At 40.6% G+C, this 25060-nt stretch overlaps 1 protein-coding gene and 1 long non-coding RNA gene across 3 annotated transcripts; both read left to right on the forward strand.

Moving 5' to 3' along the window:
* Nucleotides 1–744: 744 nt before the first annotated feature.
* LOC143480850 (uncharacterized) lies at nt 745–2856 on the forward strand. Its single transcript, XR_013121901.1, has 3 exons — nt 745–1587; nt 1875–2229; nt 2522–2856. It is a non-coding gene; the product is annotated as an uncharacterized LOC143480850 (long non-coding RNA).
* A 4528-nt stretch (nt 2857–7384) lies between these two features.
* On the forward strand, nt 7385–24743 carry ptpreb (protein tyrosine phosphatase receptor type Eb). Of its 2 annotated transcripts, XM_076978875.1 has the most exons (21): nt 7385–7541; nt 12526–12731; nt 15667–15738; nt 15841–15937; nt 16694–16767; nt 16951–17084; nt 17182–17272; nt 17441–17517; nt 17752–17788; nt 18178–18275; nt 18457–18576; nt 18715–18878; nt 20026–20161; nt 20263–20412; nt 20584–20677; nt 21045–21121; nt 21546–21680; nt 21955–22080; nt 22454–22605; nt 22829–22964; nt 23109–24743. In XM_076978875.1, the coding sequence occupies exons 3-21, from the start codon at nt 15669–15671 to the stop codon at nt 23181–23183; spliced, it is 2043 nt and encodes a 680-aa protein (XP_076834990.1). In that variant the 5' UTR covers nt 7385–7541; nt 12526–12731; nt 15667–15668; the 3' UTR covers nt 23184–24743. The 2 variants fall into 2 exon arrangements, with proteins under 2 accessions (XP_076834990.1, XP_076834991.1); XM_076978876.1 differs by lacking the exons at nt 7385–7541; nt 12526–12731; nt 15667–15738; nt 15841–15937 and adding an exon at nt 16486–16561.
* The last annotated feature ends 317 nt before the right edge of the window (nt 24744–25060 follow it).

Below are 25060 nucleotides of genomic sequence, written 5' to 3' on the forward strand. Positions count from 1 at the left end.
TGTTTGTGCATGTGAATTAATTAATACAACTTTTCAAAATTGTAAACTGGCTGTCTCTTTACATCTTTATATCTCTATTTAAATATTTTAAAGGCAAAACCTGAATAACAGGAAATAGAATTAAACTCCACAAACAACTATTTCTTTATCTAGCTAGTTGTGGTGTCTACCTGGGATTATATGCAGAACAAGAATAAATACTGCTGCTCGCGTGAAGATCTTTTAAAGAACAAAAAAATCAAACTGCGCGACAACGCTCGACGGAATAACGGACTCGCGTGGCTTGATCCAAAAACGACGTTGGTAAGACTATTAGCAAACGAGCTGTATAGACGCTTTAACGATGAAGCTGTAAGCATCGCATAAACATCGTAAATACCGCTTAAAAGCATCAGGTGACGAACGTCTTTCGGAAAGCAGATGGACGTCATTTGAACATCAGGTAACGATGTCTATGCGACGTCGTGCCAGTGAGCAAACGACCTGCCGCAAATGCTTTAACGATGTAACTGTGAGCATCGCATAAACGTCTTGCCGACGTTCCTGTGCTGTCTCTGTTCAAGTAAGATATGTTGATATGTTGATTTGAGTACTGAGCTGTGGTGCTGCTGTAAATGTCTCTGCATCGTGCTCGTATTAGTCGCGGTGTACGGCATTATTTTCATACAACGGGGGGGGGTTGGGGGGGTTGGTGTGGGGGGGGGGGGGGGGGGATTCCGTTTCTATAGTAACGGCATAACACAACATAACCGAACGTATATAAGGCCGCACGGCAAGGCAGTCCACACCAGTAAGATATTTGTTGAGAAAGAGGAAACATTGTACAGCATCACAGCTGAACATTCTACGAATTAACACAGTAGTGGACAGTGGAGAGTGGGATAAGAAAGAAGATGGACTGCATTATACAGATTGAGATGGAAAGTGAAAATCTGAGAAGTGGACAGGAACAAACAATGGATGACACACTGACGCTACGTGAATATGAGGAGATGTTCAATAAGAGAGTTGACAATATAATGTCTATGATGGAGAAAGCCACAGATAAAAAAAATACAGAGAAAATAAAAAACAGAGAGATAGAAAAGGAGTGGGCAAGAGAGAGAGAAGAAATGAAGAAAAGACATAAGGAACTGGAGGATGAAAAGAGGGTCATTGTAAAGGACAGGAACCAAATGGAAGAGGATTATATAAAGGAGATCAGAAAGATGGCTGAGGAAAAAGAGAGGGAGGAGCTGGAGAACATCAAGCTTAGGCAGGAGATCCACTTCTACGAAGAAAATGAAAAGGCAAGACTGAAGGAAATAGAAGAACTTCGGCAAAAGATGGACAAAGAAGTGAAAAAAATGAAGTCGAATGTAGAACGTCTTCTTCAAATAGAGCAAGAAATGAAGAGGATGGGGGATGAAAGGAAGAGAAATCAGAAAGACTTGAGAAGGGATAAGGCTTCATGGCGCCTGAAGGTGGAGCAAATGGTGGCTAGAGTGTTTGTGAAAAAACATGGAAAACCTGAGGATCAAGGGAAGGAGATGAGAAAGAAGAGCAGATGGCAAAAATTGTTCAAGGCAATGCAATCTGAAATGAAAGGTTAGTAAACGTACCTGTGCCCTAGAGAGATTATAAATAATATTATGGCATTTAATAATAATAATAATAATAATAATAATAATAATAATTTCATGAACTTATTCATTTTTGTGTTATTCACTGAAATTCAGTGACAATACACCATGTATACACCATGACTAGCTTGCCGGAGCCTCATGCTAATCGCTGGCACGTGAGCTATGTATGTTTAAATAAACGGTTGTTTAAATTGATGATCATATACTCAACTAGTATTTTATATCTTTTCTTGCATGTTTCTACTCAAGACGATTCCATAGATGCGCCTAGGAGATGGTCTGGGTTGCCAGTGGATGTGCTGATACCCGGGTTGGATGTGCCATTGCCGCAGAGGACGTGCTGATGCCAACTCCTACCAGAGGTTCACCATCTGCACTGAAGAGACTGACTACTTGGCCTGGAATGAGAACCATGAGCACTGCAGGAGCCAGGAGAGCAGCGTCCAAGAGGACCAAGAGAAAAACTCAGCTAATACAGCAGAACTCTCATCCTGCCCCGGCAGAAGCAACCCAGAGAGTCAGAGCTCTGCAGGCCGAGGGAAGGAGACGAGAAAGAAGAGCAGATGGCAAAAATGGTTCAAGGCAATGCAGTCTGAAATGAAAGGTTAGTAAACGAACCTGTGCCCTAGAGAGATTATAAATAATATTATGGCATTTAATAATAATAATAATAATAATAATAATAATAATAATCACATTTTATGAACTTATTCATTTTTGTGTTATTCACTGAAATTCAATGACAATACACCATGTACACACAATGACTAGCTTGCCGGAGCCTCATGCTAATCGCTGGCACGTGAGCTATGTATGTTTAAATAAACAGATGTTTAAATTGATGTTCACATACTCAACTAGTATTTTATATCTTTTCTTGCATGCTTCTACCCAAGACGATTCCATACAAGCTCCTAGGAGATGGTCTGGGTTGCCAGTGGATGTGCTGATACCCGGGTTGGATGTGCCATTGCCGCAGAGGACGTGCTGATGCCAACTCCTACCAGAAGTTCACCATCTGCACTGAAGAGACTGTGACTACTTGGCCTGGAATTAGAACTACAACTAGTTCCCTTTTGAGTCTTGGTCCTCCCGAGGTTTCTTCCTAATCCCCACCATCATAGGGAGTTTTTCCTCGCCACTTGCTCATTAGGGATCTGGACCCATACAATTGTAAAGCTGCTTTGTGATGTGTTGTAAAAAGTGCTATATAAATAAATTCAAGGATTCAAGGAGACTTTATTGTCATTCACATCACATGTGGTACATGAGGTGGAACGAAATTAAGAACCCAGGGTCCCACTTTTAACCCCAATAGCAACAATGTAATAAAAAAAAAATGACTAGAGTAGAGTACAGTAAAAATAAAAATAAAATAGAATAAGTAAAGTAATGTGACACACGGCTTGTGGCGAAGGATGAGACACGGAATCCTGCTTTTCCACTGACGTCACTTTAATTTCAACAATGATTGCCCAATAGCGCACGGATAACAGAAATACTCACACAGCAACGTGTAAACCTTAGACAACGACGAGCACAGGACACTGCGCGAACGCAGATTAAATAGACAAACCACATTAGCCCCATGTGATTACGAGACGATTCACAGGTGAGACGGATTATCACATGACACAACCATAACCACGGAGATCCACTGACGCAGACAAAGCACGTGGACAACGTTTACACACGCCCAAAAGGGAGGGGCCGGGGTCCTCAACGTGACAAGTAAAAGTAAATCTAACAAATAAATAAATCTGAGTACTTAAAGTTATTTTTAAAGTGACTGTGGGTAAAGTGTGGGTAAAGTAAATAAATTTGACTTGACTTGACCATGTTACAATCATTATGATATAATATATATAATATAATAATTTTTTAAAGCATTCAAGTGCCTCTCCAAAATGAATTATGTCGCTAGCCTCGCGAGAGTGTCAACCTGCAGTAGCCAGTGTCAGTTCTCGCAAGATTAGTGCTGATGGTGGGAACAACAAACCTGAAAAACAAATCAGAGATGGATGAATGCAGGGGCGGACTGGCATACATTACAACCGGGGATTTCCCCGGTGGCCCAATGGGTTAGTGGGCTGCCGGTGGTTTCACTCAGCCCATGGAGGAGCCATTGCCGCGCACTGCGGCCGCGGACTGAGCCTGTAAACACATGAACGAGTTGGACTGGGCCAGCTGATCCGGGCTGACGGTATGCACCGGAGATCAGAAAAAAAACCCAGCTTGTCCCAGAAAATCCGGGCCGGACTACGAAAACATACAGCAGCTGTGTCACTTATTAATACAAGTAGTCACGAACTGGAAAAGCCTTGTCCATACTAATGCCACATTAATGATATCTCCCTGTTTGTATCCCACGAGTGACAAGTCAAGAGAGAGAGTCGCCAGTTGCACACTGACACTGCTGAGTAGTGATGTGTCATTCGCGAATGATCCGGTTCTAAGAGCGGGCTCTTTGAAGTGAACGATTGGAACCGGCTCCACAATGGGAGCCTCTTTAGGATCCTATTTGGGAGCCGCTTTTTCCTTCAGTATTGTGCTTGTGCTCTGCAAGTGCCACAGTGCCACAGTTTTTTTCCAACATCGTTTTTATTTGTCCTTCGGTGCCTCACTGTCTCTCCCTCTCCTTGCACCTATTGCTCTGCTTCTGCCAGTGGTAGAGACCGGAGAGTTTATTTCCTCAGTCGGTGCCAGTTTATACTTGGCGCGTCGCGACCAGCGCGAGGGTCCGTGCGCCGAAAATGACGCAATCGTGGTGGCTCTGCCCCTGCGTGAGGACCGCCGTGCGAAGGAGGTCGTGCACCTCTTCAGCGCAATGAACAAAGTTATGTATGCCGGGTTCATACACCTTTACAAGGTGGAATTCAAGCACTTGTATGTCACTTTCAATATTGAAAAAGGCCATTTTCAATATTTTCCAGCACCTTAAACTTTAATATTTATACATATACTCGAAATTATTCGAAATAATTTGCTTTTTTATCACATCAATTCAGTCAGACAGCTATTTGTATGAAACAAAATACAGTTACATTTTCAAGTAGGCTTTAGCCTACTTTAGCACTTTTCAAACCTGGAACACAATGCAACATTAATTTTTTTCAGGTAAATGTTCCTTCCCTTGTTTTTGAGGGGTGTTTATTTATACTACCACATATCGTTTCGGACAACACTGCAAAGAATGTCTCCACTGCCCGCATGTCATGCGTGTGCTCCACACATCTGACCAATCACACGCAGCTTTCAATTAATAATGTGGTGGGAAAACACTGAAAAAAAAAGTTATCTCCACTTTTTTTGAGTAAACGGCAGGCAATTGGCCAAGCTGTATTGCGTTCTATTTTGGTGCTATTTTGTGATAATTTAATAATTGGTTATAATAAAAGTTTTATTTATAAAGCATTTTTATGCTGCATTACTCATCACAAGTGCTTAACAATGTCAATAATGAAACACAATGTTATTAAATTAGGTTTAATCTATTAATTAATTAATAATGTAAAAAAATATATATGGGGAGCCGTTTGGGAGCCGAAAAGAGCCGGCTCTCCACAGTAAGAAGAGCCATTAGAGCCGCATCACTAGAACATACACTTTTAATAGAAACACTGGTGAAGTCCAGCCCGATAGTGTAAGCACAAAAACAGTCAACTCACGCAGGCACGAACTTAATGTGTTTTGTACCTTGTGTATACGGTATGTAAAGTTACAAAACCCAAAGTGAGTGACCAACTCTTGTCCCAAATGAACCATTTTTCTCAGTTGTGTGGAAGACCTCGCCGAAGTTTCCAAGTACCCGTCGCTGCAGAATCAAAAGTCCAGGGGGTGGAGCTGGATCTAGATCCAACTCCTCCCACCGTCCATAGTTTCTTTTGGTCGGTCCAGGGGGTGGGCGGAGCTGCATCTAATCCAACTCTTCCTAAGTGTCACTTACGTTTTCCGACCAGGAAATAGAAATCCAATAAATTCACCCTTTTACCGTTTAAAGATAAAAATGTTCTTTGAATGTTATTTAAATAACACAATACACATTTTTTTTAAGTTTACAAGAAAACGTAAAAGTGGACAGGAATAATGATCTGTGATTGCCAACATAATAAAGTACAGTACATTTCTTAAATATGTACTATTTCATTTTTTTTAACCTTTAATAAAATTACGTTTTTCGTTAGGACGGTATACGTTTATATCCTTAATATATCATTAAGGATATAATGACCAGCGGTCAACTGGTACAAAGACAAGACATATATAGGCAAACAAACGATTCTCAGGTGAGACGGATCACGGGCTCCGCCCACCTGAGGGACGCACATGATGTCACCAGACAACAACAACAACAGCCGCTGTGGACAGAGGCGGCCGGTAGGGGGCCGCCTCACCGTGACAATATGTGAATATAATCCATACATTGCATGCAGAATTTATTTAAAGTTGTGGACAACAGTATCATGTATTATTGAATATCTTGTTTAGTTTATAAAGGGTCCTTTAATTTGGATTTATCTAGTAATAAACATAAGTACAGAACATTTTGTATTTTCTTTATTTATTTATTTGCAATTTACCATAATTCCACAAATTTTCTTATTTCTTTCTTTTCAATTGTGATTTTTCACTGCTTTTTGCCCATCTGTGCAGTTAGAACACACACTCACACACACTAGTGATTACTAGGGGGCTGTGGTGCACACGTGCCCAGAGCGGTGGGCAGCCCTAGCCCGGCGCCCAGGGAGCAGTTGGGGTTAGGTGCCTTGCTCAAGGGCACCTCAGTCATGGCCTTAGGCCTGGGAATCGAACCCACGACCCTCCGGTCACAAGACCAGTTCCCTACCACCAGACCATGTTCTACGTCACTATGCATACAGTGATTAACTACCTTGCCTACAGTGGAATCAGTTTATGGTAATATTTTAGAGGATAGGCTGGGCTTTGATTTGATAGCAAATGTGTCCTCCCCCAATGTCAAACCCGCTCCTACGCCCTTATATTCATGCATCAATTAGCATTTATAACCAACGAGCACATAACGTGCTTGAACAAGTTACTGCATGGATAACAGTTTCTTCATGAACGCATGAAGTGCTGGGTAAGCCATTTGAGGATATGCCTAATAGGAAATCCGGTCCTGGTTATCCCATTGGGCGGCAGTATTGCGCCATGTTCCAGAAAAAAAACAAGAAAGCAGGAGAAAATTGTGTTAAGCTGAACAGCCCGGCAACATTTGTGTAGGAAAAGTATTGCACAAATGTGGCATTCAAGGCTATTTATGGTTAAGAATGTATATAGCTGCTCATCAGACATCTCCACTGAAAATGTTTGTCGTTTCATGTCAGAACTGCTGCCAAATGAGATGCAACAGGACCAGCAAGAACCGCTGATCAGGTTAAATAAGCAGCAATCCGGTCAGATCTAAATATATAACGGTCACAGCATAGTGAAACCGGACATTATTGCACAGTTCCACTGTATATTTAAATTACTTTGTTATATTAAACTTATAATAAAGCCTACAGCTGAGTGAATCTCCATAGTAAAACTAGCTACGTTTGGAGGCAGGAGATGTTACAGTAATAATTTTAGTGGAACAGCAGAGAAAATCACAATGCAAATATATTTTAAAATATCTTACAATACTTACTATTTGCCCTGTAAACTGAGAATCGGAGTTATATAGTTGAATGAGTGAACATTATTCCCAGGTAGGTCTGGGCGGTGATTCTAGATACATTACAGAATGACGCACCGCTTGCGACGCGACATCCCCACCGGCGTGTGTAGCAGATCACGGGAAGATAACAAGAACCGTGGAAAGAAACAAAATATCCCACAGAAATAGCATTACTGCAAAATACAGCTTTTAAATTTTGATTGAGCACTTCCTTCGACGACTGCATCGCAGAGGTAAGGTCATTATGAAATGTATATGATGCGAGGCATTAATCATCATCGTCTCTCAGTAACCTAGATGCTCAGCGGGGTAAGGACCACAATTTAGATATCTCACCCTACAGCAGGCCGTAGACGTTTATCGCCGAATGTAGTAAGACAGCCTGGGAGAATTATTTAGAAATGTTTAGAATATCATATTGTCATTTGTTAAGCGCGTCAATGCCGTATTTCTCCCAACGTGGTACGTTCACGTTTCGCCTACGTTGTCAGTACTGTCCGTCAATACTGCTTCTTAGATATATCCTCATATTCTTCTGGATATAGACACAGTATTTCGTTAAGTAATAGGAAATAATGGTTTTGAATACGTGACCAATACGGCAATACGTTTTTGAATAGGAAAGTTCAGTAGGATGTGTATAGGCTGGTAGAACCGAGCCCATGTTTCCACCCTATAAACAATCCTGTACACACATTCCTGCAGGCTTCACTCACGCTAGCCCTACATGATACACTGAAGGTGCCACAGCCTCCTCTGGTCGTGTCAGTGAACCTATGTGAGATACAGGCGTACCTCCTCCACCATGGCACAGCCGTGGTAGACCTAGAAGCGCAGCGTTGTGTTGTTTACCTCCTTCATTCATAAATGCACGAACCTCGGGCGCTTCAGTACCGCGCATGGTATGTCAGGGTGTTTACAATCATGTTTACATTTTGTATTCGGCTCTTAAATGAAGGTTTATCCTTCCAAGAGAGGTTTCTCATAACTTTTCTTTGCAGATCTTCAGAACATCTCTTTAACTCGGCATTGTGTTCGATTGAACAATTTAGAAAAAACAATGATTTTCATTTAACAAGCTGATATTACTGATAATACAGATATGAGAGTGTAAAGAGGAGACATTTTGATTTTGCGGTGTGACTGAAACTGGCAGTTGCTATTGGACTTTAAACGGTGCACAATGCAGCACAATCGTAATCCTGATTCACATGTCAACAGCAATCACTCTTACTGTGACTTTCTGTCAAACATGCAGCTCATAACTGGGTGTGGCATATTAACAATTAACATCCCAATCATTTGTCAAGCCAAACACTATTGACACATTAGAAACTTACACACACACACACACACACACACACACACACACACACACACACACACGCACACGCACACGCACACACACACACACACACACACTTTTATCTTTAAGCATGTTTAAGTTGCTTCCATGTTTTCAAAGGCCCCTTTGTTAAGGACATATTTTATGCCATCCATAAAGTGGCAAATGGAAAACTGTTTTTGGACTATATTGAGGATATGTTCAGCAGTATTATTGAATAAGGTCTTAGATGTTTCTAAAGGAAAATCGTGTTTCTCTAGTTAACACTGTGTGTTGCACCAAACATCTTTACCCCATGTTTTATTAATGTGTTTTTTCCATTCACAAAACTGTTTGATCTTTGTCCCCTCCCAACACTGCTTAAACATCTAGTGAAATGAGTTTAATGATGTTATGGAGTTCAGATACATTTTCATGAAGACTGTGGATCATACATGATAACTGCTGTCCAGGGACTTTGATTCTAGTAGAGACGATGTGACTGGGAGGAGTAGGCATCATGATGCACTTAAAACGAGGTTAAATTAATAGTTTATTAAACACTACAGAACTGAAGAAATGTCAGGCCACTAAGAAAAAGGCAAATGAACTAAAATGCACACAGTAGGTCAAAGACCAGGTGTTGTCCCCAACCCCCCCCCCCCCCCCCCCCCCCCCCCCTTTTTATTTCCAAGTAAGAGATGTTTGTGGATCATCTAAACATTACATTGAGAGAGTTGTGGGTGGGTGGCTTAGCTGGACTCAGTTTGCTCCTTTTATTGAGAGAATAAAGGCTATCTTCAGCTGTTCTTATAAGGTCGGTGAATATGTTGTTCATGAATCTTCACTGAGGTTTTGGGCTTCACTGTACTATTTAACTTAAAATGAGGTTTCAAACCACACAGCACAAACCTTTTACAAACACATCACACCAAAGGTCACCACTGTGATTTAAAACATTGTTGCTCTGTCTGAAAGCTTCCCACTAATGGCAAATTATATATCGCACCTTGCTCATTAGGCATATATAGTTTCAGTGCAAATTTGGTTTTACTGCAGAAATATAATACTTTGTAGATTCATCATTGACCCAGAAAAGCTGCATTAATGCTCTTAAGCCAGTTTTGGATAGCATAAAGGTAGGATTGCCATCAATTCAATGCAGCAGTCAGCATCTCAGTCCAGATCAGTAAAGTCACAGTAAAGTTTTTTTCCTTTGGTTTTTGTTGAGGGCTGAGTTTAAGATGATTTAATGAAGGTTTGTCAGAAACGCCTGCTGCCGGTCTTGCAGTGACCATTAACAGTAGCCAGACTCCTTGAGCAGCTCAACATTCTTATGAGGTTTCAGCTCTCTCTTATTTTATACTAACATTGTACAGTTTATGATCAACACTACACTAGAGTTGCTGATAAAGTCTCTTGTAGATGCATGCTAATAATTTGTTTTGAAAACCCAATACTTTCATCATCTTGGATTTATGGTTAATTAAACGTGAGTGTAAAGAAAAGTGGCAGATTCACCTGGCTTCTGCCTGAGCATGAGATAAAGAAATAGAGTGCAATGCAGTGACATCCTGGATTAAAGTTTAATCATTTGCAAAAGTTTTTCTCAGGGGTACTGAATGATCATAAATAAGGGAAAAGTTCACTTAAACATAATTTGCATAATGGGAACTATACGGTCTGTCAATATGAAAATACCATTTGAACTGCTACAAGGTTACAAAAACAGAATTAACAAACTTCTTTGTTTTGATTTATTGGCTGTTTAATTTGAGAACCAGAATGGCAGTTAAACAAAAGCAAAAATGTATACACATGTAAGTCAGAAGTACTGACATTCCCCTGTAGGTCCTGATTTGACCACATTTAGTGACTTTTATTATTTATCATTTTATTATTATTTAGTGACTCTCTTTTATTAAACTTGACTTCAATGAAAATCACATTATAGTGTTAAAATAGTAATGAAAAGGATTTTTGAGATTCATCAAAGCTTGCTTATATTATCATTGCAAATGATTTTTTACTCTTATTTAGAGTTGTAATCAATCTCCTGTCAGGAATATATGTTTGTGCATTCCATTCTCTTTTGCTACTATTTTAAGGGCATGACTGTCTGGATTACTGCGGTAATTGATTTGCCACCATTAGCAAATTTTCAAATAGACAATTTTCTACTTGCTTATAAAGAATTAAAGACATGCAAATAAGTCTTATGTTTCCAGACAGGCATATCCGAAATGCTGTGAGATGTGTGCAGATGGCAAATGCACATGTTTCCAGGGTAACGGACTCAGGTTTATGAGTGGTTAGAAGTCTCGCACTGATGTCTTCTCAGAACTGATGTAGATTGCATTTCCAGGATCGCTCCCCAATGTCTGACTGCACTTCTAAAGGCTCAGAGTCAGGACATGGTTTAGCTAAGGCAAACTAAAGTCACATATTTCTCCATTGTCTAAAACATTTACATTTCTAGCATTTGGCAAATGGTCCTATCTATAGGTTTTTTTTTTTTTTTTTACATATTTATCAGTATAACAGTGGATGTTCTCGCTGGGAATTGAACCCATGACCTTGGCATTGCACCTTGCACCTGCATAACACCTGCACAACCTTATGTTTCTTATCACAGTCCAGGGAATGGACCGTGTACAACAGCTCAGATAAGACTGACACATTCTCTGGTTTGATCTTCATTTGGCTGATCAAATGAAGGGTCCGGTATGATGTAGACTAACGGTTTCAAGTCAAATACACAAAAGGAGATCAGAAATATAAAGTGAGCTGTGAAATCAGACCAAATTAAATTTTAAGATGTTAATGTATCCTAACATAGATTATTCTATGTGAACTTCTATATGCAATATAAGAAGGCGTATGTGGCGATCAGGTAAATATAACATATACATACAGTTTCCCCTTAACCACACTGCTTAGGTCATACATTATATTAATTTTTGCCTCTACAGCACTTTGCCTGTCACACTTAGAGTAAAGTGAACCTGTGGCCTACTACCCCACATTTTGTTCTTTAATACAGAGCATGAGTATATATAGCTCAGATCTGCCTTATGGGACTATGAAGCGCTTAATGGGAGCATGTTGGTCTTGTGTGGGTTACAAGACATTTAGTTAGACTCAGGTTAGGTTTCACGTTTCGGTACTTTGTCATATCTGCCGGTGGTGTGCTGAAAGGAAATTGTTTCAGTGCTCCTGAAGAATCATACATATAACAATCTTGCATTTAAGTGCTGTTTTGAAACTAGTCCTGTATAACATGGTTTGGAGGGAGCAGTTTAAAAGGTCGTGGTGTGGGTGAGAACTATCAGTATAATTTTTGGCACCTTGTTTTCTGTTTGGTGTATAAAGAGGCAGGAATGAAGACCTAAATCAGTGATCTTTTCCCTCTTGTGCAGTGATGTTGCTACACCAAACTGTTCCACAACAGCTTTATAAGTGTGTACCAGAATATCTAGACACACCAAATACCCGAGTTATTTTATGATGAAAGGCCTCAGGTTAAGAGAGCAGTATTATGTCCAATTAAATTTGTGCTGACGGTTGTGCCTAGGAACTCAAGAGTTGGAGTGGTAGGTTGATGTTTCTTCTCTTAAATAAAACCACCAGCTCTTTTTGTTGTTATGGGGTTTTCAATATTCAGGTTTTAAATGATTCACTTCAAAGCTCCCACCATATCTTCGTGGTCATAAAAGACCAGTCCCAGAAATGTTGTACCATCTGCAAATCTAGTTAGCCTTTGATGTTTCTGCCAAGCAGTGAAAAATACAATGCAAGTCTGTAAGAATAACACAGACATCTACTTTATTACATTCTTTGCCGTCTTTCATTTAAAAAGGATGTTAATATTTCTGTTTTCCTTATCTCTCCAGGTGTTACAAGTGGATCTCATATCCACAGTGAACAGGAGAGTGACCTGAGTAACTACATTATCCAGAACTGAGAAGAAGCAGCAAGTAGACAGATATTATGAATCTAGGAAACCTTTCAGACTCCTGCCTGAAGAGAAGTGTCCAGGAAGCTACTATGGATTGAGAGCTTGACTCTATAAGTGACACCCCTGGTTTGGACCATATTTGTGAGTATGTTTGCTCATGAGTGCATGTGCTTGTATGTTTGCATCAGATTGCATTTCTTTCACCACTGTGCTTAAAGGTCACAGGAAATGTGGTGATGGCGGGATCTTCCAGTCTGGGTTATGACCAGGTCAATAAATCCCAATTTCCATTCTCACCTGTCTAAAGGTTAAAGGTTCAACTGAGTCAGGAGAAGTAGCAAAAGCTTGTGTATAATCACATAGCTGCGCTGTGCGCTGGTGAGTGGATATTGTCACATTCATGCACAGGTGGCAGCAGCTGAACAATAGGAAGAGCATATGGAGCCAGGATCCATGTCAAATCCATGACAAGTGTGTGTATCAGTATTGGGAGCCCTCTTTGTCCTTTATCTGCTTACACAGGACCTTTTACGAGGCATTATAGCATTGGTTTCCGTTGATACATAAATGACACCCAGCTTTACGTATTCGCTAGAACTTGCCTACAGCTACTTCTCTTTATTCTACTCTTATGCCTTGTCTTTCAGAGATTAAACCACTGGATGATCCATAATTTTATGAGGTGGAACTGTAGCAAAACTTGACCAGTCTGGTCCTGCTGGTTGTAAATCCAATATATCAGAATTGCCACATTTTCATGTCATGTAATTATTCTCTCTCAGACTACACAACTTAACAGGACATAAGGAGACAGCTTGGATAGTACTTTGTCAAGGGGACCCTGAATTACTCACTCACATCCATTTCAGTTCATGTCAGAAATATTTCCAGATTTTGCTCATTCCAAATCTAGAAGCATTGGCACATGCATTGGTATTATCAAGCCTTGGTTTTTGGAATGCTGTATTCTACGCTGTAAAATATCTGAAGAAAATCTGTGACCACCGAATTCTGTGATTTTAACTGTTTACCATTAAATTAACAATTTAATTACATTTTACTGTAAGGACACAAACAGTAACTCAAGAGTACCCATGTGCAGCCATCATAACATGAGACCACTGTACCTTCATAATAAAGTAATTAAACACCAGTCTAAATGTTTTCAGTGGCGTTATCCTTTCACATTCATTTGTACAAATGTTTTTATGTCTGGGATCAGCAGAGAGCCGGTAGCACACCGCTTAAAACCTAAAAACATTTCGACTGGTGGGGTCACATGTTCTGATAACAGCCGTCAGAAAGAGTGTGTGCTGCTGGCTCTGTCGTCACAGAAATCGGTGGTGACAGATTTCGGTGTAACACCGATACCTATTGTCACTAAAACATCACCCTTGTTCTTCACACTCTTCGCTGCCTTCCCATAAAACAAATAATAGATTTTAAGATATAGGCCCTAACGTTTAAAGCAGTCCACGCTTTAATTCCTCAATAGCGTACGGGTCTCCTTTTCGTGACGCCAGTCTCGGTGTCACCGTGGTTAAGCATTGTGAAAGAGCGTTTGGACCCATCCTCTCACAGACTGATGAAAGCTCATGAAAACAGAATATGCTATGTTCGCTTTCAAGGCAAACCCGGTTCAGTTAGCCAGATACCATCAGCGGAGAGCTTTTATCTGCACAAATATACAGCAAGTTAACTACTGAGTGGCAGTGTTCGCTACGAATAAAGTAGGACTAGCTAGCTTGGTTTAACAAGCTAAAAGCTGTAAAATAAAAACACATGTATACACAAGCAGATTATTCATTCTCCACATGTTAATTTCACCAACAAATCCTGCCTGGTAATATTACGAAGCGTCAAGGCTTTGTATACGTTGCTTAGTGAATTTCCCAGTCGACGAAATCAAAATTAAGTGCACAGCTAGCTATAAATAATTTCAGAACTTTAAAAACTAAACATTACTGATGATCAAATCTTTTTTTCATCAAATATGAAAACGGTGAAGTGTTGTATAATGTGCAGTGCTGCACTATTTTGAACCTATATGTGCTGTTATTCCCGAAAACCACCAGCTGTTATTGTTTTACCAGCACGACCAGGCCCAAACGCCTCACAAGGCTCCGGCTGCACATCGCCACTGAGGACTGACCTTAATGCTTCTATAGGATATTTAGCAACATCGCAATCTTCTGTGTGTTTTTATATTTAACGGACATATGGAGTCTACTTCTAAAAAGCCATCTAAAATGTCCTCCTGTGTAATTCTGTTTCGTGAATATTAAAGTCTTGGTTTAGTTTTCGTTAAGGATAATAACCCTGCATGGTTCAACCCATCCCCAATGGTCCTGTGTGACCCAACCCTCCATAAAACTGAGATGCCAGAAATAACAGCAACATTTCAGCACCAACACACCCAAAAGTGCCAGGAGCCTACAAGAAAAGTGCTGGGGCTTGATCTGATCCGCTGTTATGAAACAATAAGAAAGGTTAATTCACTTCATCAATGACGAGGAGCTTTCGAAAAACCTGGCTGACTGCAGCAATGGAAGGACTTGTTGAAAATGTTGGACTTGGATGAGATTAATGTGTTAATAAAAACCTTCCATACAAACAACCTGGATCCAGAGTATTCACACACTTCATACACTTACATTCTTGTATATTCCATCACATTATTGAGTACTGTCCTAGTTTCTTTAGCTCCTAGCTACTACTTGTAACATTATAGCTTCTACTTATAATATATAGAACATCAAGTATGTCTCTGGAGATGGTAAATCTCATGAGTTAAGCTATGAATAGTACATTTAAGGGATCATTTTGGAGAATGGCTTATTGGCGTAAAACATGCAATGAGTTTATAGGTGTTACACTAAACTCTCATGACTTGTAGACTATATGATTAAATGATGAAGCCATTGTTTATGTTTAGAGCCATTCATCTTCCATAGCATGCACAGAGACCCTGTCATATTCCTGCAATTTCATCAGTTTTATATATATGTATTACATATATTTGATATGTATTTTCTTTAAAATATTTGACATTCTATTTTCTTCCATTTGTATCCAGTCATGATGGTCCTGTTTCTGGTGGCAACAAACCTTTTATCAAACACCTCCTTATATGTGAACAGGACGGCAGGTATGGACTCCATGTTCTTCATGGTTCTTCATGTTCTTCATTTGAGGAGCTCAGAGTGGAGTTAGGTTAAACATGCTTGGAATTTACTCTTTTCCTTCTCAGAGCCTCCTGCACCTCAGGGTTCTCACGTGTTGCCCTCCACCCTCGTCATCTCTCTCCTCCTCATCATCTTCATCCTCCTCACAGTATACCTGCTCAGGTATGTGTACACACACACACACACACACACACACACACACACACACACACACACACACACACACACACACATTTCATGGGTCCTGGTGGAGTCAGTATTGGTGATGCATTCCAACCCTAATATTTATGCATCCTTGCACAACAAGTCTCTAGATGATATTGTCTGTCAGACTGAGATGGGAGTGGAATGTTTGCAGTTATCTCTCTCTATATATATCAGGGCTGGACTTGAATTAATTCAGTTGAAGTTCATGTCAATCAGATGGCAAGCTAATATTCTTGTAATAAATTTAGTTAGCTGATACTGTTTTAAAAGATTTTTTCTACTTTTCAGTTTATGAATTGAACTGGACCAATAAAATTGATCACATCCTTGTTAAGCAACAATCTTTGTGTATATCAATATGTGTTTCTTTTCATGTGTGTCTACAGGACGCTTGGACTGAAATAGGCTCCCTTGTATAGGGGAGGAGATACATGTATAGCCCTGCCCAGCTAGTTCAACAACTGTTTGCGTAATAAAATTTGAAGGCAGTTGTGCTAGTTGGTCAAAGAGTCAGTATTTCTCAGCTGCTTTGTAGCTCTGTGCTTGCCTGTCTCCCATGAGAAAGAACAGCTTTAGATGGTGTGTGGGTGTGTGTGTGGGGGTTTGTGTGATTTAAACTTCACAATTTGATTATATGCTCTTTTGTATTATTGCTTAGTCTTTATATTGTAAATTGATCCTTTAAAATGTTTTCTTTTATTGTTCTAATAGGTTCAGACAACAAAGGAAGGATCTTGTTACTTCAGTTGACAAAAAGTTACCTAATGGCTTCTTGGAAGATCAAGGTAGGTGAAACCCTGAATCCAGACCTTGTGTGCTTAAAAAAAAGTCACATGAAATGCAGTATCAGTTATCTTCAGTGAACAAAGGATCATATTGTTCTCTATCCATATCCTTCCTAGCCATGTTCATTAGAAGACTAACGGCCCCTGCATATTGAGCTAGCTCATCTAGTCTCTCTTTCTCAGAACAAACAGTGGTGCTTCTCCCAAGATCTCCCTCCCCATCAAAGCGCTCCTTCCCCATCCTGCTGGAGTCCCTGGAGGAGGAGTTCCGCCTACGGACGGCAGACGATGGCAAGCTGTTTAGAGAGGAGTTTAATGTAGGAGCACACACTCTCACTCTTTCCTCCCACTCGTCAGTTAACCTCCACAGCACGCCCGCTAGCTGACGTTAGCCATCTTGTGATGTGTTAACAGTCTTTGCCTTGCGGGTTTGGCCGGGGTACGTTTGAGGAAGCGAGCAGGGAAGAGAACAAAGACAAGAACAGATATCCAAACATACTTCCCTGTGAGTAACGCATGCATGCTTACACACACACACACACACACACACACACACACACACACACACACACACACACACACACACACACACACACACACACACACACACACACACACACACACACACGTCCCAGTAGTGATATTCATTGTACCTTTCTATTCTTCTCAACAGATGACCACTCCAGAGTTCTGCTTTCACATATAGATGGCCACATATGCTCAGACTATATCAATGCTTCATACATAGATGTGAGTGTATCCTGTTTTTACAGTAAGTAAATAGCAATGAATGCAAAGTGATACAAATCTCTATGAATTTGGTTAAGCTAAGGTAAACCATTCATGCATCTGAATTATTCTCACAGAGATATGACCATGTTGTTCGTAATTTAAGCACTCTGATACTGCACATGAGTGCCAGTAGCAGCTGTCTGACACTGAGTTTGGTAATTGGATGTACTGACTTCTTCACAATTTTTTTAGGGTTACAGAGAAAAGAACAAATTTATTGCTGCTCAAGGTAAGCATGCATGAACCACAGTTTTCCTCAGTGTTTGAAAATGTTAGATCACAGCAAACCCATTTGGTAACGTTTTAACAGGGCTCTCAAACTCATGTCCCAGAGAGCCACAGCACAGCAAAGATGTAGCTCAGCAGGTAATTATCAATTTAAATTGGGAAACATCAAATTGAACAGTGCAGAACACCCTCAGTAATTGAATTCATGAGCCTTGCCTTCACCGAGTTAGTGATGAACAGCAGGAAGTGCTAGGGGCCAGCTCAGGGCCAGTTCATGCACACAGCACAGCTATGGTTGCAGTCTTCAGGGATCATGTATTATTCAATGCCACCTTTTATGCCCTGATTTTATCTTTAAAGATTTTACCATTTCCCTGTCTGTGTCTGCAGGGCCAAAGCCAGAGACTGTGGCTGATTTCTGGAGAATGGTTTGGGAACAGAAATCTGTCACCATAGTTATGCTGACCAACACACGAGAGAGAAAAGAGGTGATACAAAAACTCTTCCACCATTAGATATTTTAGTTTATATTCTCAAGCATATTTAAGATTTTAAAAATATAGCTTAGTGCTGATTTGCTTTGGGTGTAAATGAGCAATAGTGCAAATTAGGTGTGAGGCCCGTTTGTCGGGATGTCTAATCTTCAACAGTTTGTCTGCCTGTGTCTAGGAAAAATGTTGTCAGTACTGGCCGGAGCAGGGCTGCTGGCTGTATGGAGTCGTCAGGGTAGCGGTGGAGGACGTCACCGTGCTGGTAGACTACACCATCAGAAAGTTTTGCGTGCAGTATGTAAGTAGAAACTCCCAAATAACCAAAAGTGTTTACTGAGTCTTTTGGGACAGTGTGATTTGGTGAGGATAGGCTTTTGCGATTCCAACCCTGACGGGCGTGTGCCCCGTTGACGCCGATGCTCTCTGTGATCTTCAGCATGGCGCAGAAGGCTGCAGGGCACCAAGACTGGTCACCCAGCTACACTTCACAAGCTGGCCTGATTTCGGTGTGCCCCTCTCCCCCATCGGAATGCTCAAGTTTCTCAAGAAAGTCAAGAGCGTCAACCCAGTGCATGCTGGACCTATAATAGTTCACTGCAGGTAAGGGTGACGACCACCAATTAAAAACATGCACATGCAAGACTGTTCCTGAGGCTGCTGACATCCTGTCTGCCATAGACTGTATAGAAATGTATAGACAGGTGACGTGCAGTCTTGGACTAATTTATATAATCTCAATAAAAACTAACATTAGTATGGAAGTATGTGTGGTAGCCAATCATGTAAGCAATGGCTAAAAAACCCACATGGGTGTTTGACTGGAATAAGCAGCACCCTACTAATGCACATATGGAAGGAGATGGTCGTAGAGGGCAAATGCACCAGGCAGGTCAGCTGGTACTGAGCCATCAGAGGAGCTTTGATTCCTCAGGGCCCTTAGAAGCAGAAGCCTGCTAGGCAAAGTAGAAGTGCAAGGCTGAAAGTGCTTCTGGGCCAGAACTCGGGCTACTTAAGTAGAAACTTTCTTACACTGGTATGCACTTTGATTATATTATTAATGTGCAGGAGGTGCCTTAAATAGTGAATTAACATGCAACTATTACAATTCAATGTACTGACTGTATGCATTTCTTAGGCATAAAAAGCTTCCAATGTCCAACACTCCAAAAACTTTAACACTGCAGGCTCTCTTAGGACAAAAGTAGCCGAGTTTGACTGAACATGACTGAACTTCGCAAACTGGGACTATGTGTGTGTGTTTTCAGCTGTTTAAAGAAAAGGGCCATATGGGGCCATTACCACTTGTAGCAGGAACAACACACTTGTCCCCTGTAGCTGAAAGAAGAGATCCCAACGTTGGTGGCTTCAGCTGTGTTAGGCCTCAACAGCTGTTTGAGGACGCAGGCTTGACACAGCCAATGGCTGGGAGTTAGAAGCTGGCTGTGTAGTCATTAGAACTATTGAGTTATTTTCTAGTGTACCGGCCTTTAAAAAAATCTCAATAGAAACATATCTTAAACTTAATGGAACTGATTTCTATTACTACTTCCTGAATACTCAGTTCAGATTTCATTAGTCGAACAAATCCAATTCCAGGAACAGAACAGGACATAACCATCTGCTTTCAGTCCAGCTCCAATCTGATCTCATCTATGCAAAATATAACAAACCCAGAAAAGGGGATGATTCATCTCATTGTCTCCTGTGTCTCACTGTGGTTGGTCGGTCTGTCTCTCCCTCTTCCTAGTGCTGGTGTTGGACGGACCGGCACGTTTATTGTGATTGATGCCATGATGGATATGATGCACGCGGAGGGCCGAGTGGATGTCTTTGGTTTCATCTCCAGAATCCGCAGCCAGCGTTGCCAGCTCGTGCAGACGGACGTAAGAATCCCACGCTTTGGCTTTGCTCTGTCTAGACGTCCCGTGTTTTTTCAGGCCCCGACGACCGTGAACGGTCCCTCTTTGTGCCGGTTGTCCTGCAGATGCAGTACTCCTTCATCTATCAGGCCCTGCTGGAACATTATCTGTACGGTGACACGGAGCTGGACGTGTCCTCTCTGGAGGGCCACCTGCATCGCATCCACAGCTCGCACATCCACATGGACCGAGTAGGACTGGAGGATGAATTCAGAGTACTTACCCTCTACTCTCTCACATATTTCCTTTATGTGTCTGTTGGACTTCTGTATCCACTGTAGTTGGAGGTAAAATTAAAGGTAGTCGGAGGTAATTAAAGTGTTTTTTGGTGGGAGGTGGAGAATGTAGTCCTGACCTTCAATTCTTTTTTTGTTTCCTCACCACAGAAGCTGACTAATGTCCGCATAATGAAGGAGAATATGAGAACTGGAAATCTCCCAGCAAACATGAGGAAGAACAGAGTGTTGCAGATCATTCCATGTAAGGAAATGCCTCATCATATAACCTCTAAGCTACTAGACAAGAGGTGACCAAGGCTGACCATGGAGGTCTCGCTTCCAGCCCAAACGGAACACACACTTTCCACCTAATTAGGATTACTACAACTAAATGCTACGACACGGTCATGCTTCATGAGCAGGGCTGAACACTCACGCAGTCAAGTTGACTCATTTCTCTTCCTTTTGAATTGCTCTGCAGTTTGCAGAGGTGAAGTTCTTGAAGTGTTTGGAAAGTATTAAATATACAATAGCGAAAATGACCTTAAAGATGATGCTAATCTAACTGCATAATGCACCCATTCCAAATGAGTGCTAATATAATTTTATGCCTTGCTTATGTTTTCCAGATGACTTCAACAGGGTAATACTATCTGTAAAAAGAGGTCAAGAGTTCACAGATTACATAAATGCATCTTTCATAGATGTAAGTATATTTATGGATGAAACCAATCTATATTATTTGGGGGTGGACTTGGTATACATTATTGAGCCAGAATCTAGTTGACTAAACTGCTTCATTAGGAAGTATCTTCCAAGTTCCTTTCATAAGGATAATATAAATTCAGTGTCATTACATATTTAACATAAACAAATGTCATTTTTCCAACATTTCCAAAATCTATATCAACTACTGCAATGATTGCTGGACATTGTTTTTCCTTGAGTAATATAGACTTATTATACACACACGTACATATATACCAATTACATAAATGTAATTAGCAATAAATAGCACATTTAACACTCTTCACATAAGCAAAATTCAAGCTGCTGAAATAACAATTCAAACAGTTGAAATAAGCCAAAAACCCCCACTATATGTGTGGCTGTCTGTGTCCTCACGCTAGGGTTACAGGCAGAAGGATTACTTCATTGCCACCCAGGGGCCGTTATCCCACACTGTTCAGGACTTCTGGCGCATGGTGTGGGAGTGGAAGTGTCACTCCATCGTCATGTTAACTGAGCTGAAGGAGAGAGAGCAGGTGGATAGCACCACATTTCACCAATACTGCTGCCACCACGCATCTTCACTGACAGTACACCTGAACACGGGCCTTCCACGCCACGAGAATCCCACCCTTGATGCAAAAACCCCAATCATGACTGTTAACAGATTCATGCTTGTACTAATGAATTCCTATGCAGTCATTCAGCTTGGTGCCTGTGCCTGAGTCCAGGCTCGATCCCTCTCCTCTGTAAATGTAAAGTGTAAATTGTAAAGTTTATTTACGGCGCTTGCTTTGGTTGTAAATGCAGGAGAAATGTGTGCCTTACTGGCCTGCAGAGGGCAGCGTTGTGTTTGGGGAGTACGGCGTGGAGTTGAAGAGGGACACGCAGTGCGAGACTTTCAGTCTCCGGGATCTGCTGCTCACGTACATGCCGGTGAGTCCTCCCTGCTCTAGTCTCCAGTTACACACTGAAGTGTATCAGAGCTGGGGGAGAACACTGCAGCCCGTGGTCAGTCTAGACAGACATCTGATGGAGTCTGTTCAGAAGTGATTAAAGACGTACACAGAGGTGCATGATGAAACTGTGTTTTTGCTCTTATAAAGACAAAGGAGAACTAATCTGACAGCAGCAAGTTGCTTCATGGCAAACGTCTCATATTCATTATCACTTGCAAAACTGACACACTGCTTAATACAACTAGGCAAGAGCAGCACACCCCCAACCCTCACAGCAGAAATCAACCATGTTCTCTTTATGTATATGTTGTATGACTTCATGTTTTTGCCCAATCATCTATTCATTTCAGGAGAAGCAGAGTCGTCTGGTCAGACACTTCCACTTTCACGGATGGCCTGAGATCGGAATCCCCTCAGATGGAAAAGGAATGATTGACCTTATCGCTGCAGTGCAGAGACAACAGCAGCAATCTGGCAACCACCCTATAGTGGTACACTGCAGGTGCGTATGCACGCACACACTCCAGAGAGGATGAAGTGATGAGCTGTCATGGAGTCCCACTACTGCTTAGTGAAATTTTCAATCATGTTAAAGGAAACGTAAGAAATTGGACGCATATACTTCCTGTGTCTGTCTTTTGCCCTATATCGTTCATCCTCACATATGCATACAAATACTGATGCACAGATCACAGAAACAACTGCTTCTGTGTTGCCTCCTTCAGTGCTGGGGCGGGCCGGACCGGAACCTTCATTGCCCTCAGCAACATTTTGGAGCGAGTGAAAGCTGAAGGCTTACTAGACGTGTTTCAGACTGTAAAGAGTTTACGCAACCAGAGACCACACATGGTCCAAACTGTGGTGAGAATCTAACGATATTCAATCCAGACGTGATAGAGACAGCTCTACTGCTACTTAAATGTTGGGCTGTGTTACCTTTAAACGGCATGGACATTGTCTATTTTTAAATATACAATTATGTAAATTATTGTCTTTCTTCTGCAGGAACAGTATGACTTCTGCTACAAAGTTGTACAAGACTTTGTGGATATCTTCTCAGACTATGCTAACTTCAAATGAAAGAGGAATCTTTGATGTTCTTGCTTCTGGTCACTGTTCCTCTCCACCCCCTAACGTTGTTTATAGCTTCAGTTTGAAGATACTCTTACTATGGCTTGATGACACTCTATGCACTTGACCCAACCTTCCTCTTGTTAAATATTGATATGAATGCAGTGAGAGAGAAATGTTTTTGTACATAACCTATTCCAGTCCTCACTATATGAGGCTTTTGCATTTAGATGCTTGTTTTTTTTCTCAAAACCTTTACTCAAATGTAATCAAGCTTTGTTTTTTAGTACTCTTTGTTAAATATTTAAAATCATATATGGGGAATGGGTTGGGTGTAAACTTTTTTAAATGGTCAGGCTATATTTTTTGTTTGTACATTATCTATCTATTAATTTGTATATACTTTTAAACAGCGAGTAAGTGTTAGCATTACAGGTTTGTCTCATCATATTTGTATTTGCCATGCTGCTATATGATGGCTTTTAACCAGTATTGATGTAAAGCTGAACAAATACCTATAATATAAAGTTAACTGATGCAGGGTTTAAATTGGACTATAGGGAAACACTGTGAATCAGATTCTGAGAAACATATGTAGTACTCATTCATTCTCCTAACCATGTAAACATTACGAAGGCAACTAAAATCAAGCCAAAACAAAACAAACAAAAACCAACACAATAGCAACAATCAACCAAGAGTTCCATAATAAATGTATCAGTTTCAAATGTCCGTCATTGTGCCAGAAAGAGTTACAGGAGGTAGAGCCTGAGTTAGCACAACTACTGCTGCAAAACAAACCCTCTGAAGTTCTTTGGTCATTTTTTGCCTAGTCACATTCACTTTGGTCATTGTAAAAAAAGGATTCCCATGAGTTTGGTAAGCTTGGTCTTAATGGTTAAGACAGACAGGAACTACATTTACCTACATTTAACATGTATTTACCTTTTTTATTGATCTGGGAATATCTGGGAGTACTATAATTTAGTATGGTGTAAACACATTTGGAACAAACACAGTGACAAAGAAACTGTGTGACACTAGTTGTAGTCACTTGGTTCAAATGAATCATCTTGGTTTTTTTGTGTAATAAGTTAGCAATTTAGTTATCTAAAGAAGCAATGGAGTTTCTGTTGTAGATGAGAGTTTTAATGTAGAGAGCTTTGGATGCTCTAGAGACCCTTCCTCCATGGAGAAGTTGTCATATCGGGTGTGCCCATGAAATGGCAGAAGAAGAAGTTTAAAGAAGTAGACCAATTGTGGAAGAAATAATGGAGGGGACATACCATTGTAGAAGTGGATAAAGGTGAGGAGCATATTGCTACAGAGCCCATTCAAGACTGGCTCCATAGCAGTTCTAGTACTCTGTCATTTTCATGGGCATGGGAGAGTGCAGACAACACTGTCTGCAGCTTTAGTGCTTACTCCTGAAGATGTTACTGAATTGGATTTTTTTTTTCATGAGAGAAAAAAATTCACTGTATGAATGACTGTTCCCACTGTAAGCAATTTTACAATTTAGAACTGTAATAAAAAACAATTTTCTGCTTTATATTTAAGTAGTGCAGAACTGAGGTAAAATTAAAACAAACAAACAAAAAAGAAACCAAAGAGCACAACATTGCTGTTTTCTTCTTTGTTGCTGTTCACTGTTCTCACTGGTCAGGTATGTTCTGTTGAATTGGCTGCATTAGCATCCAACATAATACATATTTATTAGTGATGAACTGAACTGAGCTTAACTGGTTGTTTTTTTTTTATTAGTGTTTGCTTTAAGACTCAGCAAATAAATATGAAGACTGGGACTTTGGTGAAAGGATCTGTAAAAGTAAAGTAAGCATTTGCTGAAAAAAATTAAGATGAGTCCAGACACAAATTATGCACAG

This window comes from Brachyhypopomus gauderio, chromosome 17 (assembly GCF_052324685.1).
Source record: "Brachyhypopomus gauderio isolate BG-103 chromosome 17, BGAUD_0.2, whole genome shotgun sequence".
Lineage (NCBI taxonomy): Eukaryota > Metazoa > Chordata > Actinopteri > Gymnotiformes > Hypopomidae > Brachyhypopomus > Brachyhypopomus gauderio.

Coding starts and splice junctions, on each gene's coding strand:
- ptpreb (XM_076978875.1), top strand. CDS start 15,669: ATGATGGTCCTGTTTCTGGTGGCAACAAACCTTTTATCAAACACCTCC. Junction 15,739..15,840: donor ATATGTGAACAGGACGGCAG/GTATGGACTCCA, acceptor TTTCCTTCTCAG/AGCCTCCTGCACCTCAGGGT. Junction 17,518..17,751: donor TCAATGCTTCATACATAGAT/GTGAGTGTATCC, acceptor CAATTTTTTTAG/GGTTACAGAGAAAAGAACAA.